At 34.2% G+C, this 14,212-nt stretch overlaps 1 protein-coding gene across 2 annotated transcripts; it reads right to left on the minus strand.

Moving 5' to 3' along the window:
• Window positions 1-3,077: 3,077 nt before the first annotated feature.
• LOC107844001 (stomatal closure-related actin-binding protein 3) lies at window positions 3,078-10,483 on the minus strand. Of its 2 annotated transcripts, none has more exons than XM_016688465.2 (13): window positions 10,334-10,483; window positions 9,317-9,615; window positions 8,934-9,062; window positions 8,325-8,417; window positions 8,090-8,230; window positions 7,496-7,564; window positions 6,595-6,678; window positions 5,198-5,378; window positions 4,726-4,842; window positions 4,556-4,614; window positions 4,177-4,311; window positions 3,860-4,009; window positions 3,078-3,529 (listed from the first exon to the last, which is right to left on the minus strand). In XM_016688465.2, exons 2-13 carry the CDS (start codon window positions 9,599-9,601, stop codon window positions 3,491-3,493), a joined length of 1,482 nt encoding a protein of 493 aa, XP_016543951.1. In that variant the 5' UTR covers window positions 9,602-9,615; window positions 10,334-10,483; the 3' UTR covers window positions 3,078-3,490. The 2 variants fall into 2 exon arrangements, with proteins under 2 accessions (XP_016543951.1, XP_016543949.2); XM_016688463.2 differs by having other exon boundaries at window positions 9,815-10,366.
• Between the last annotated feature and the right edge of the window lie 3,729 nt (window positions 10,484-14,212).

The following is a 14,212-nucleotide window of genomic DNA, read 5'->3' on the forward strand; positions in this document are numbered from 1 at the left end:
AAGCACACATACAAATAGTCATACCTCCGCATTTGAAAAGAGAGTTACTTGGACTAGCAAGGGATATAAAGTTGAATTATGGCAGCAACAATATTGGGTAGGAAATCTTTGGTTACTTACAGATTTCTAAGAACGTTTTCGAACTCATAATTATGAGCAAATGCCTCGTAAAAAGGCCCTTGATTCGACCAACAAAAGGGTAATAACGAGCAAGAGTTTCAGACAGACTTCTTCAGAACGAGTAATCTCGACGAATTGATCACCCTTGCTTGCTCATAGGAAGAGGATACATCAACAACATTTGGAGGAGGAGGATAAAATAGAGCTAAAGGATCATATTGGGGTAATCCCATTTGATCCAAAAAAGAATATTCAAATTAGCTCCATAGATACTATATCTCAATCTCTCTTTCCATGGCTAATTTGTTAATTTTGTCTATTATGCAACTGTTAAGTACAAAGTGCGTATATTATGGTGAAATTCTCTTTTTTTTAATTACAAAATCAATTGTATTATCATGTGGTATCAATTAAATTAATTGAGTTGTATAATTAATAAGGCTCTCTTATTCATAAATTATTAATGTGCTGTCTCCCAAGTCATGTTGCCTGCCTTTTCTCGACTTCCCGGGGCGGGCTCCTGCATTTTCACGAATGTGATCTATCAAGAAGTCTTATTTATTAACTTTGCGTCGTTTGGCAATCATGGAAAGGTGGTTGACGATCGGGAGGTTATGGAGGCCTTTTTATACCACTATAAGTCTTACCCCAGCATGAAGGAGGATGCATACGGTGTTCTTATGGAAGAGGCCGATAAGCTGGATCTGGATCTGAATCTGAATTATGATATTCTGTTTGATCGAGATGTGTGGCACCCCTTTCAATACCTTGCCTCGAAAATACCGATGAGTAATCAAAAAATAGAAGGGTTCCCAGTTACCAAAGACGCGTCCGCGAGCGCTTTTCAGATTATGAGCTATTTTTTGTTGAAATATTCGAAATATGAGATTATCTTCATGTGAAAGATATCAGTCTATTAAAAATAAAATACAAAAAAATTCTTCATACGAATAAGGTCACTCTAGTGAAAAAGAAACAACAACAACACCCAGTGTATTAATTTCCACCTAGTGGAGTTTGGGAAGGGTAGAGTGTACGCAGACCATACCACTACGAGAAGTATCTAATGAAAAAGAAAGAAAGAGATATTCCAAAGAAGAGAGATTCCAAATCCTATGTGTATTATGTCACATAAAATGCATATATATATTTGTTCAACTTTGTTCATAATTTGGCAATAAATGTAGAAGTGACAATCATCATGTGAGATATCATTCATTATTATAGGCACATATAAGACTAGAACATTATGGCGTTAGATAGGAGGTTGTACAGTATACGAACTACGGTGGTAGATTAACAGATAGTAGAACGTTGTTTAGCTAATCATTTCATATTAATAGTTGTAGTATTACTCTTGTTGTTTCTTGTCATTCTATTTTTGTTACTACATGTTGTTTTTTGTACTTCAATTTGTAAACAGATGCAGAACAGAAAAGTATATGCAGAAAGTAAAAGACTAAAGATAGAGTCAACACACTGAAATTTAATGGAACTATCTTGACTGTTATTCATAGTCTGTGACTGCTGATTTTATAGGTAGAAAGACGTAACAAAATTAAACTGAAAAATTGGAACGACTAGCTAATATAACTCCTAAAAAATAGTAAACAAATTCACGATAAACTACTCTCAAAAAGACTAGGATAAAGCTGGAAATAAGACTTTATTTGCTAACACGATTATCGTATTATATTGATGTAATTACTGTTCAACATGCGTTGTTATTCTTTCACATCCATTACTCATTCTCTAAATTACTTTAATTTATTTTTTCTTGAATCGTACCAAAAACGACCTTATCTATTTTAGAGGTAGGAACATGCAACGTGTTCCCTCATTGACTACAAGTTAAATAATAGTAGTGGGAGTAGTTGGAGACAGTGCATTATAATAATGATACCACATGATACATACAGTCTGACTTTATAATAATGATATTGGAATTCGAATATAATAATGTGTGTATATATATAAGCAAATTATACTAAATAGTTGCCTAATTAGCCATGGAAAAAAAGATTGAGATAGTTTCTATGGAGTTCATTAGACCTATTTCTCCCACTCCCAATCACCTTAAGTGTTTTGAATACTGTTTTTTGGATCAAATCTATATGCTCCCTTAGCTCTATTTTATCCTCCTCCAAAAAATGTTGGTGATGGCATCATCCTATTCCTATGAGAAAGCAAGGGTCGAGATTACTCGTTCTGAAGAAATCTCTTTCTGAATCAAGGGTGGTATCTCAATAGAATGCAATGACGAGGCGTTTGCTCATAATTATGAGTTCGAAAACGTCCTTAGAAATCTCGATTTGACCAAAGATTTCCTTCCCAACACTGTTGTGGAAGTTGGTTCATCAGTATTCCATAATTCAACTTTATATCCAGGTTACACTTTTCAAATGTGGAGGTATGGCTATTTGTATGTGTGCTTTTCATAAAATTGCTGACGGGGGCCACGTTGTACTGCCTCGCCCGAGGTAGAGGTAGCTGCAATTCGTTGCAGCTTCCAAATTCTTACCACCACCTATTCCTTATGTTTCAAACGAACCAACGTTGCAGTCTCAGTTTGTCCACTTCTTGTGTACTGAACAACGTGTTTCAAAACTGTTTACCTTCGATGCTTCTACTATAGCATCGCTCAGAGCTAAGGATAGTGGTGGAATAGATGCCTGGATATGCTTGAAAGATAAAGAGACTCTTAAATTTCCAGCATGAGTTAGCGATGCAGCTGCTATCTTTTGGATCTGTCAACTAATTTGCATTTGTATTAGTTGATGTTGATATTACATTGTTGTTGTTACTTGTTTATCCATGTAGCTACTTCCTCTTTTTCGCTATCCATTCAGTTGAAGATCTATCAGAAACAACTTATGGACCTTCTCAAAGATAGGAATAAGATCTGTATACACCGAGCTTTTTTTGTTGTCAATATATGTGAAGTTGCACAGAAGATATAGTAGAAACAAATTTCATTAAAATGCAAATGGACCAATCAATTAGTAAAATTTTGTTACAACCCAAAACCAGGCAAACCTAAAAAAAAGACCATTGCCTAGAAAGGATGTAACTAATTAGTGAGAAAAAAAATTACAATGACAAGGACATGATTCATTACTAGTGCGCACACAAATATAACAAGAAATTGATCACTCACATTTAGAAGAAGAAAGAAGAAAAGAGAACCTAATTATAAAAAACAAAAAATAAAAAAAAGCAGCCCGGTGCACTAAAGCTACCGCTATGTGCGGTGTCCGGGGAAGGACCCACCAAGAAAAGAGAACCTAATTATACTCACCAAAAATAAAAAGAAAAAAACTAATTAAGTGACTCTTTCATCAGTGAAAATAACTTGGAAATCACTATATGTCTAGAGCAAAGCATCATCATCAGGTCCAGCAAGAATTACCTGCAAATTAAAAAAAAAAAAAACAATTAAATTTGCCTTAGTAGGCGTTTAGACATGCGATGGCAGAATGCTGTTGCACTCATTCCATGTTGCTCGGACTTTTCAAATATGTTGACGGATGTGTGTTAGATCCACTAAAAATAGTGTTTTTTTAAAGGATCCAACACCAGTGCGGCAGCATTTCTGGAGAGTCCAAGCAACAACTCACTATGCCTTAGCGACACTAGTTGTTTAACTTTTGTTATTATGGGATTGGGGCACAGTGGATAGAGTAATGTATAACTTAGAAAAGATTCGCAGATGAAGTTGAAACAAACAGAAGCTACTTACATTGCAGTCCATGGCGTATTTCCGAGCTGCCATAAGGGCTCCGTTTCTTTCTTTCTCGGATTCAAATACTAACACAAAGGAATGTCCTTTCCTAGGTAGCCAAAACAGTGACTTTGCGGCAGAATTACCCCCTCCTCTAAATCCACATAGCTGAAATGAAAAGTGTTTTGCGGGATTAGATATGAATGATTGTTGCTTCGTATTTGGTGTGAACAATGTGAGGAAATAGTGAATAACTCAAACTGAATAGTCAACACTGGTAGCTGGCTATTGGAGCGTGAATGAACTACTTTCTTAACTATCTTTTCACCAAGTACCTGCATAGATCCAGAATACGAATCTCTAGCTTTTGTAATCCATCCTTTGCCCAACTTCAGCTTTGTTTTCCCGACATGGAAGCAGTGTGCAGAACGTGATGAATAGTTCCGTCCATTCATCTGCGCAATAACCACCTGGAAAAAAAATGATAACCTGATTACCATAAAGTAGACAACAGATGAACAAGTACACAATTTAATTTACATCTGCACAAATATGAACTGATGTGAATGCTATGGAAGGTGTGCATGCAAGATATATAGAGGAGAAGTTTTAGAGCAAAGGATCCTGAACGAAAGAACATGAACCAAAAGTACAGCTTCCTTTGTATCTTAAGCGACAAAGTATTAGATACAGAAATCGTATTGGAAAACTTACACTGAATTCAATGTTTGACTTCCGGAAAAGCGTCTCAACATAACTCCCCAATCCAGATTCTGTAAGAATTGAGTAACAAGAATTCATTTTTCGTCATAAAAAAGACAGTACGGGGAAAATTCTATGACAAAGCAACATTTAGAAGTGAATAACTGCGGTCCGGGCCTAACCTGGATCTATAGGAGCAGTAGTTGTCAGCGAGACTTTTTGGCCATTTGAGACTATATCTGCTTCTAAAAGTCTCCCGACATCAATGGGCTCAGGAGCATAAACAAATTTGTCTGCACCTGGTACAGTGAGCACGCAATCATTTAATGACAATAATGGTAGTGCGATGAAAAGAAAGATGTTAAGCTCTCACTAGCTAGTTAGATTTCAAAATTGGTGGAGCAAAAGCAACCGCTAAAATTAGATTAATACATATGTTACATATGCTCTGGTACGATTATCATAAGTAGCAGTACCATTTTGTACTCTAAGACATAATATAGAGTAACATTGTGTTTGTTTGAGATGTGAATGAATTTCCACATATTGACGAATGTATTTGCGTTCATTTTATATCGTGACTCAAGAACATGGAATCTTTAGCCACTGAAAGATTTGTGAAGATTATATGCAGAACGGGAAGAGAGTTTATACCAACAATAGGTTCTCTTCTGCTGCATTCAGATGATAAACGATACCACTGAATTGAGCATTTTGAAACATCAATGGCTTCATCTGAACATGACTGGACTCGTAAGATAGAACCTAACGTTTCAGAACCAGACAACTCATAAAATTCGGATTTATTTTGCCCAGCTCTTCTGCTCATTGCTAGCTGCAAACAATGAGGAATCATCAGTATTCCAGATAGAAAAGGAGCAGAATTACTAGAGACTTAATAAATTCTACTGGACATAATACATAGGTAGATAAAAATGCCAAAAGGTTCCACATGTGCATCCTCTCAGGTGGTAATCAAGAAAGCATTAGAATTTAAAAGCCTTACGTGTGATATCGAGAAAACGAACATATTTTCTCAATATCTCAGAATAGTCTTATATTCTAAAGGTCATACAGAGTGAAAAGTGTTTATGGTATATACATTGTTAATAGTTCATTTGTGTGAATTTTATAATGAGCCGCAACATGTGGTTAATCGAATATACTGTTTAATAAGGAAGGATCCCGTGGGCTCATGAGAGCTTCAATCATCATGGATAGCCACGTTCAAGTAAGTGAGAGTTTCGTGACTTATCTTTCATTAATAACAGCAGGAACTGCCATACTTGGTTAGACAGAGAAGGGTAGTTAAATTGCATACAGTTGTTTCGATCTGTATTGAACCTGCGCCTCTTCTGAGAAGGCATTAAATAGCCAATGATAGTTCAGTCCTAAGTAGTTAGCTTCAGTTTGTGGACAGGTACAGAAAACTCCTAGTAGCCGATGATAGATTTTGACGAAAAAGGAAATTTCCAAGGTTAGGAGCTTCTTACCCTCTCAACTACCCAAAACATGTAAACATAATCTGAAATATTACCAGTTCGATTTAGTTAGAAATGAAGTATAGTTGATTGTTGATTGATACTATAGTACAGTGGATCAGGACTTAAACGGAACAAAGGAAACATGCAGCAGCTAGTTTCAATGTTGCCCGGACTCTTCAAAAATGTCAACGGGTGCGTGTCGGATTCGCCACAACTAGTGCATTTTTTGGAGAATCCGACACAGGTGCGGCATCAAAAGTGAAGAGTCCGCACAACTTATGCTAGTTTACAATGAGGCGCTTTCTCTCTTATAGCTTGATTTAATGAGAAAAAAGAACATTGAGAAGAACTACTTGTTGGTTATTCAGGTAGTGGCATGATAGCAACAATTGAGGCTTTATAAGACAAGCAAATCACAACTAATCTAGCCAATGCTGTGCTCGATTTTGAAAATGAGAACCACTCTAGATAAGTTTTAACAATTTTAAATTTTGAATACACTCACGAAAAGATATACGACACTTTTCCAAGTTCACTGAATCATTAGATACTGGACAAAAAGGATACCTCTTTCTGAAGCTTAAATGAAACAGTGGATTTCTCCCTGATCTGGATTCTCAAAGCCCTCAGTTCATGTTCCATATCCATCACCTAAAAAATACAGAAATATTGTTAGTCACAAGTGCATAGAAAATAAGATATAAAAAAGTTGAAAGTTGTAAGAACAAGACCAACGATCAATCTTCAGATGGATCACAAGGGAAAAGTAGGAACAAAGAGTTTGTCCATGCATTAAGATCTACAAGAATTCCCTGCTATTCAAACATAAGGAAGTTTATATTTTCAAGATGTATAAGGGCATGTTAAATGTTGGAAAATCCAGAACAGGCTCTTATGCGACCAGTTATTAGCTGAGAGGTGAAACTTCAGAAAAAGTTTTCATGTATGACCAAAAGCATACTTTTTTACTGCAACTCCATTTCAAAATTTTATATATTTTTATTACGGTGTAGCATCGTAATAAGTTAATAAATCTAAGCTTCATTGCAAACCATCAGTTCATCGTCTATCGATAGACTATCATCCGCAGAGTCACATGCCATTTAACTATTCCAGAAGATGTGCAGCTTTGACTATAATAGCCATCTCCTCCAACTGTTAAACTCTGATCAAATGTTGAGAGGAAACCACTAACAATCAAATCCATGATTATGATTTGAAAGAAAACGATTGTTTTACGAAGCAATAAGCTAAATTTAGTTGCTGAACTCAGAGATTTATCTAAATATACAGTTAGTCGTCATCGCTAGAACAGGGAGAACAACTAAGGAATATCATGGATTCACAAATTGGCTGAAGAGCTGGAGCCACCCATCTTAGTCTAAATATAACTTTTAATGAAAGTTCACGTGGTGTCATGATTCATAAATTGGCTGCGAAAGTAAAGTTAAGCATATTTAAAGCATACCTTACTAGGCTGATGCAATAGTTTTATTCGTCTAGCTTCTTGAACCGCTTCCAGCAGTCCCTCCATTTCCTGGCAAGAACAAGTATTATTTCCATGACAAAACTTCCTTAAATGAAAGTCAAATTGTTTTTGTATGCCATTACCATAATAAACTATTGTCAAGAAAAGGGAAGTCGTGATTTGGTTTATCTAAAGCAGAAAAGTAAACTCAGATGCTTTTGTAGTTCTGTACACACAGAAATAAGTGCAAGACAACCGAGGACCATTCCAAGATTTAGAATAGTTTAAGCAGTTCCTACTACATGATAACTCTGGTTAAATATGGATGAAGAGCTTAGCGGTTTAGTCTTGCAGATAGAACTTTCAGATAATTTATGACAACCCAGCGGCGATAAAATATAGTCCTTGTATAGGAAATATTCTGTGAGGAAAATTGTGGAATACAAACTTCGTACACCGAAGTCAAACTATCAGAAGATCAAAAGCGCAGAGTGAAAAACAAATCAGACTTCAAAGAGACAATGTAACAGCTTGAAAATGGAAAATGAATGGATACATATCAAAAATAAGAATGAATCAATGCATGGTAGTTACCTGTTTTGCTGAGGTCGGGGAATTCCTTTCCTCTTCGTCAAGGGCCTCTCCGATTCTTTGTACGACAGCTCTGGCACTCTCAATTTCAGCACAAGCAAAAGATCGTTCCTGATTAACTAACCTTTTAGCATCTTCTGAGGCCTGTAAGAAAAAAGAATTTAGTTTCTTTCACATAAAGAAAGCACACAGATTAGTGACCGAGGCTTGACCACAATTAAAATGATTCATAAGTAACCTGCTTCAGAAAATTCACAAGCTTTTTCACTTCAAACTTCTCTTGAATAAGCTCTCCCTCATTTTGTGTCAACCTTACTGCTAAAGCTTCCACCTGGACAAAGTATGTGATGAGGCTTTAGGAATATATAGCTAAGTGAACCAGAGAATCTTCCCAAGTGCACTTCCGAAAATAATTTCTTGTTTTCATTACATTTGTAAATAGACAAACATGGAATTACTTATTCAAAAGCGGGAATTTAGTGATAGTATAAAAATGAAGGCTCCGTGACTAACCAATGGATTCAACAAGGCCTGTAACTAATCGTGGAGAAACTAGAGTATCAAGAAAGTATAAATTGGTATAGTCTAAAAACCTCGTTCGAATTGTATTAATGTTTTCTTTCTCATGTTACTAGTACGACAAAAATTTGTGAAACATAGCATCCAATACTTAACAGCAGCAGACAAATATATGTCAATGACATTTTTATAGAGAAGCAATATTAGACTACTAAAAACTACGCGGAAGCAAATTATTCGGAAACGCATAAGCTTATTACTACTTGGCATGGCAAAAGTACTGAAGCAGAAGCACAATTATGTGGGACAATTAGCAAAGAAGACTAACCAATGAAATAGCTATTTCAATGTCCTCTTTGTTTAGTCCTGTCAATCTTCCTTTGAGTAATTCTAAAGAATCCCTGAGCTTCTTCAAAAGGACATGTCCCTCTAGGGAAGGTGCCTCTCTAATTTTAGCCTGAAAAAAAAGAAGGAAAACTCAATCTGTATATAATTCAAGTCCTATATTCGTATCTTCATAAAAAATATATCCATCTCAAAAACCAAAAATGCGGTAAATGCTGTCTAGCTTTGCATGAAAAAGTTCATGTCTTTGTTTACTATTTTCATCTCTATTGTCTTATGTTATGTAAAATGAAAACAGTGAGTGAACAATCAGAAGTATTTGAAATCAGATAGCACTTTGACATGCAAACAGAAAAATGAATGTACCTCATTAGACAACTTAGCTGCAGCTGACAAATTCTTGTCAAATTTGCTAGCAAGGTCACGAACAGAAAGGCGGTTGTGTTGTTCTGTCAGCCGATTTGTTTCTTCCTCGACTACCTCCTTTAAAGGTGGGCCTTTATTATCCTCCTTTGTCTCCTGTAAAACCTCAAAGTTGGGTCCTAGCTTATACGTTGGAAACTGGTTATTCAACAAGGTCACATCTGTTGATACTGATCGAACTATCTGCATCTGAGGCTCATCTACAAGTTCTGGACTGACCTTTGTCATTTGACCAGTTTTATCTGTTCACCAAGATGCGATAAGTTTAACGCCCCACCATACATCAACAAGAGATCAAATACGTACACGAAAGTTCCAAAAGGGAAACTAAAATTTCTTTCCCAAAATTAAACAAGATCGCATTTGCATTTAAGAAAACTTGAGGTGATAGGATATGATTAAAAACTGTTGAAGCCAAATAAGACAATCTTGGAAACTAACCAAAAGCTATACAATAACTCGTCGAATATACTACCAACATCATCTAACTTCCGCGGGAGTACATAGACATTTTACCAAACATAGGCCTTGTAAACCCAAGAAAAATGAGTAATTGCCTAAGACTTGGTAACAATAGTAGAAAAGGGTATTCAGAAATTAGCAAAACAACTGCTGGAGTAGAGTGTTATTAGAATAAAGCTCCACACAGAAGAATAAAAATATACCAAAAAGAGGTAATTTAGAGTCTTGGTAGGTGAAAAATGGGGACAACATAAAGTTTAAAGGCTGCAATATATAAACCAAAGAAGGAACAAAGCATGTTTGGGCTAAAGACATCATGATTACTCCTGAAATTAGTAATAATTGTATTGACAAAAGCTTTCAAGTGAAGATCCATCATCAACAATGGAGAAACAGAACAACCAACAATTCTTGATCTTAAATGTCACAAAAAAAAATGGCAAAAACAAAACAATTTAAAGACCATAAATGTGGAAAAAGGCAAACCCCAGATTATACCTTTGACAGCCAAAATAGAGAGAATCAAGAAGTAGTACAGTTCTTAAACTGGAGAGATATATTATTATTATTATTATCATAATCTGCACTTTCCTTAATTTGTATAACATAATGTTTTCTTGAGAGTAAAAAATTCTTTTATTTTGGTAAAGTAGCTTATCTGTCTCCAAATAAAGAATATGAAGACATCCAAGTTAAAGTCTTGACAGATGCATTACCAAACTTAGAAAACAAAAATTCACTACTGATACAGACATTTCTTTAACAGTTTAACCCCTTTTTTGCTTGTGTAATACATCATTAGTTGAATAAAGACAATAGCTTTCTTTAATAAACATGCCTAAGAAGCACAAATCAAGGCACTTAATTAAGGAAAGAACACCCTTTTGCTCACCAGCAAAGCAAAGCAAAATGATTAAAACACTAAACAATGAATCAAGAACCAAAAAGAGCGCTAATATTTACAGATTGTTGAAAAATTAGGCAGATAAAAAAGAACATTTTTTTATGTAATATGTTCTTGAAACTAAAAAGACACAAACTTTCTTTAATAAACATGCTTAAGAAGCATAAATCAAGGCACTTAATTAAGGAAAGAACATCCTTTTTCTCACCAACAAAGCAAAACAAAGACCCAACAAGCAACATATTTTTATTTTTTAAGAAAAAAGAGTGAGAGCTTCATGCATTGGCAAAGGAACAAATATGGAAGAACCCCAGAGGATTAAAACACTTAACAATGAATCAAAAAGCTGAAAAATGCTACTACTCACAGATTATTGAGGAAATTAGGCAGATGAAAAGAACATGTTTTTAGTTTCTTAATAAAAATACTTAAGAAGCATAAATCAAGGGATTTAATTAAGTAAAGAACATCCTTTTCTTCACCACCAAATCAAGCAATGAAAAACCCAACTAAGTAAAATTAAAAAGACAGCCCCGTCGTGCACGGGGTTCGAGGAAGGGTCAGACCACATACAATAGCCTTAATACAAAAGGTTGTTTCCACGACTTGAAAGTCACGTGACAACAACTTTATCAAATATTCAAGACTCAGACAACAACAAGAAAGTAGTTTTTTTTCCTTTACATCCGAAACTGCCTCTCTACTTCTTCGAAGGTAGTGGAATGAACTGCGTACACTTTACCCCGAACCCACTATGTGGTAATACACTGGGTATGTTGCTGTTGTTGTACAAAAAGAACTTCATGCATTATCATAGGAACAAAAATGGAAGAACCCCATAAGATGATATGTCAAGAAACACTAAACAATGAATCAAAAAACTGAAAAAAAATAAAATTAAAATGCAACAACTTACATCTTGTTGAACAAATTAGGCAGAAAAAAAGAACATGTTTTTATGTTGTTGAAACTGAAGAACAATAAGGAACCACTGAACCTGAAAGTTGTAAGGAGAAAGAAGGATGATGGGAACAAGTGAGAGAGAGAGAGAAAAAAAATGAATGTCTGCTTTTGTAAAAGCAAAGTGAAAAAGAAAAGCCTGTGGTTTACCAGATATCAGTCTTACTCACAGCTAAGCAAAGACATTTACAGATACTATAGTATTAACTATTATATCTATAGTAATTATACCTCATAATAGATTATGGACAATCTCATTAATTGTTTTGTATGATATATAAAGTTGCGGTGAATCGATAAATATTCATTCATTTTTAATCATATCATTTTCAATTTTAGTCTTGATATAAAATCGTATTTAGTACAAAGTATGAGTAAGGTTACGTATAATAGACTAAATATATTGTTTCTGATTTCAATCTTAATATGAAATTGTGTTTAGTAGAAAGCATTTTATCCTACTATAAAACTTCTCGTTGCTAAGTACGAATAAGATCGCATACAATAGACTTTTGGAGTTCCGTCCTTCCTTACATTTCACGCATAAAGAGAGCTTCAATATACTAAATTATTGTTTACTTTTTTTTTTGCAAAGTGATCTAGAAGGTCGTTGCACTTAGTATTTATTTTTTTTGCAAAATAATCCGAAGGTCCTTGCACTCAGCTCGAATTGTCAGTTGGATCCTTCTACTTATGACTTTGAAATCCAAATTACTTTTTGGAAACAAATTTGAAAAAACAACTTAGTTTACTTCTTACCAAAATAATTGACTGTCATTTATATTATTCGAATATAAACTTATAAAGGTAGAGCATATTAAATGACTTGGACTATTTTTTGAAAATGGAAGTCTTGTAGTAAGGATAATATGATACCTACTCCAACTAAGGCAATTATTTTTGGGATAATATTCATAAAAATATTTGAACTTTCACCGAATTTTTAATTGAATATACTGAACTTTGCGGGGTCCTATTACCTCCCTAAACTTTTTAAAGTGGATTTAATCCCCCCAAAATACTATACCAAGTTTCGGCAGCTGGCGATGTAATACAAGTGTCAATCTCATTTTTACATGTTACACGCCCCAACCTCATATTTACACGTGTCCAAATAGGAAGATATATGCCATTAAAATATAAAAAAAAAATGTAAGGGTAATAGGACCTCGCAAAGTTCAATATGCTCAACTAAAAATTCGATCAAAGTTCAGGTATTTTTATGACAACTATCCCATTATTTTTTTCTATAATTTCTCTTGTTTAAAAAGGTTTGAAATATACCATACCCAAGTTCTTTTTTTAATTAAAAAAAGAAGAAGATAATGTTATGACTGGACTCTTTGTCCTAAGTTCATAATTTCTAATATCAATATCAAAGTTTTTGATAATATTACACAACAACACCACTAAAAGAATCTTATAAGTAATCAATTACTGTTAAATATTTAAAAGAAGGATTTTGAGATTCTTCATTTTTATGGCTCGAATAATATCAAAGTTATGATAATACAAGATAATAATATATATTACCATCAGTACTTTTTCGTGTAAGTATTTACATTTTGATATTTATTAAATACGATTAGTTCATATTTTTGCTTTTAAGACTTACTAAAGGGAGAAACGATTTTTAGCAAAGATTCTTCATTTCTATATCTTGAACTTAATTATTACATATTATTAAATTATAACAACAATAACATATCAGTATAATTTTACAAGTCGAATCTTGATAGAGTTATTTATGCATTTGCAGCCTTTACTCTACCTTACGAAGATAGTAAGACTAGTATCAACAAATCATCGATTTAAGTTAAACATATCAAAAATCAAGTATATAAAACAAATTCAATAATGGAATCATATTGAAAACATAGAAGAAAACAATAACAACAACAAATAGCAAATTAATGATACAATAAAAACAAAAAAAATAACAAACATATGTACTAAAATCAAAGAATAAAATGATAGGAGGGGTAATAGTAGCAATAATGATAAGAAAATTAGCCAACTTTTGACTATTTAATAATCTTTTATTTGTTGCAACATCATAGTCAAAAAGAAGATTGACCATCATTGTAAATTTGTTAAAAGGTCAATTGGGATCGAGGGTTGCTCGTATGGTAAACACGTTTCACTTTTAATATTAAAGTTGTGAGTTTGATTCAACAAAAATTTTAAAAAGTTGGAGCTTCTAAAGAGAGGTAAGAAGAAAATATTTAAAAGGTCAAATGGGATCGGAGCATCGCTTGGATGGTAAACACGCTTTATTTTCAACGTTGAAGCTGTGAGTTCGAGTCATTTGGGATTGGAGCGTTGCTCAAATGGTAAATACGATTTACTTTCAATATCGAGGCTGTGGATTCAAAGTCATCTGGGATCAAAGCATCGCTCGAATGATAAACACGCTTCACTTCCAATGCTGAGGCTGTGAATTCGAGTCATCAAAGAATGAAACAGATGAAACCTTCTAGAGAGAGATGAAAAAATTATACGAAAAAGGTCAA

Source organism: Capsicum annuum, chromosome 10 (genome assembly GCF_002878395.1).
Source record: "Capsicum annuum cultivar UCD-10X-F1 chromosome 10, UCD10Xv1.1, whole genome shotgun sequence".
Lineage (NCBI taxonomy): Eukaryota > Viridiplantae > Streptophyta > Magnoliopsida > Solanales > Solanaceae > Capsicum > Capsicum annuum.

Coding starts and splice junctions, on each gene's coding strand:
- LOC107844001 (XM_016688463.2), bottom strand. CDS start 9,857: ATGATGTTGGTAGTATATTCGACGAGTTATTGTATAGCTTTTG. Junction 9,063..9,316: donor CAGCTAAGTTGTCTAATGAG/GTACATTCATTT, acceptor CTTTTTTTTCAG/GCTAAAATTAGAGAGGCACC. Junction 4,843..5,197: donor CAGAAGAGAACCTATTGTTG/GTATAAACTCTC, acceptor TCACTGTACCAG/GTGCAGACAAATTTGTTTAT.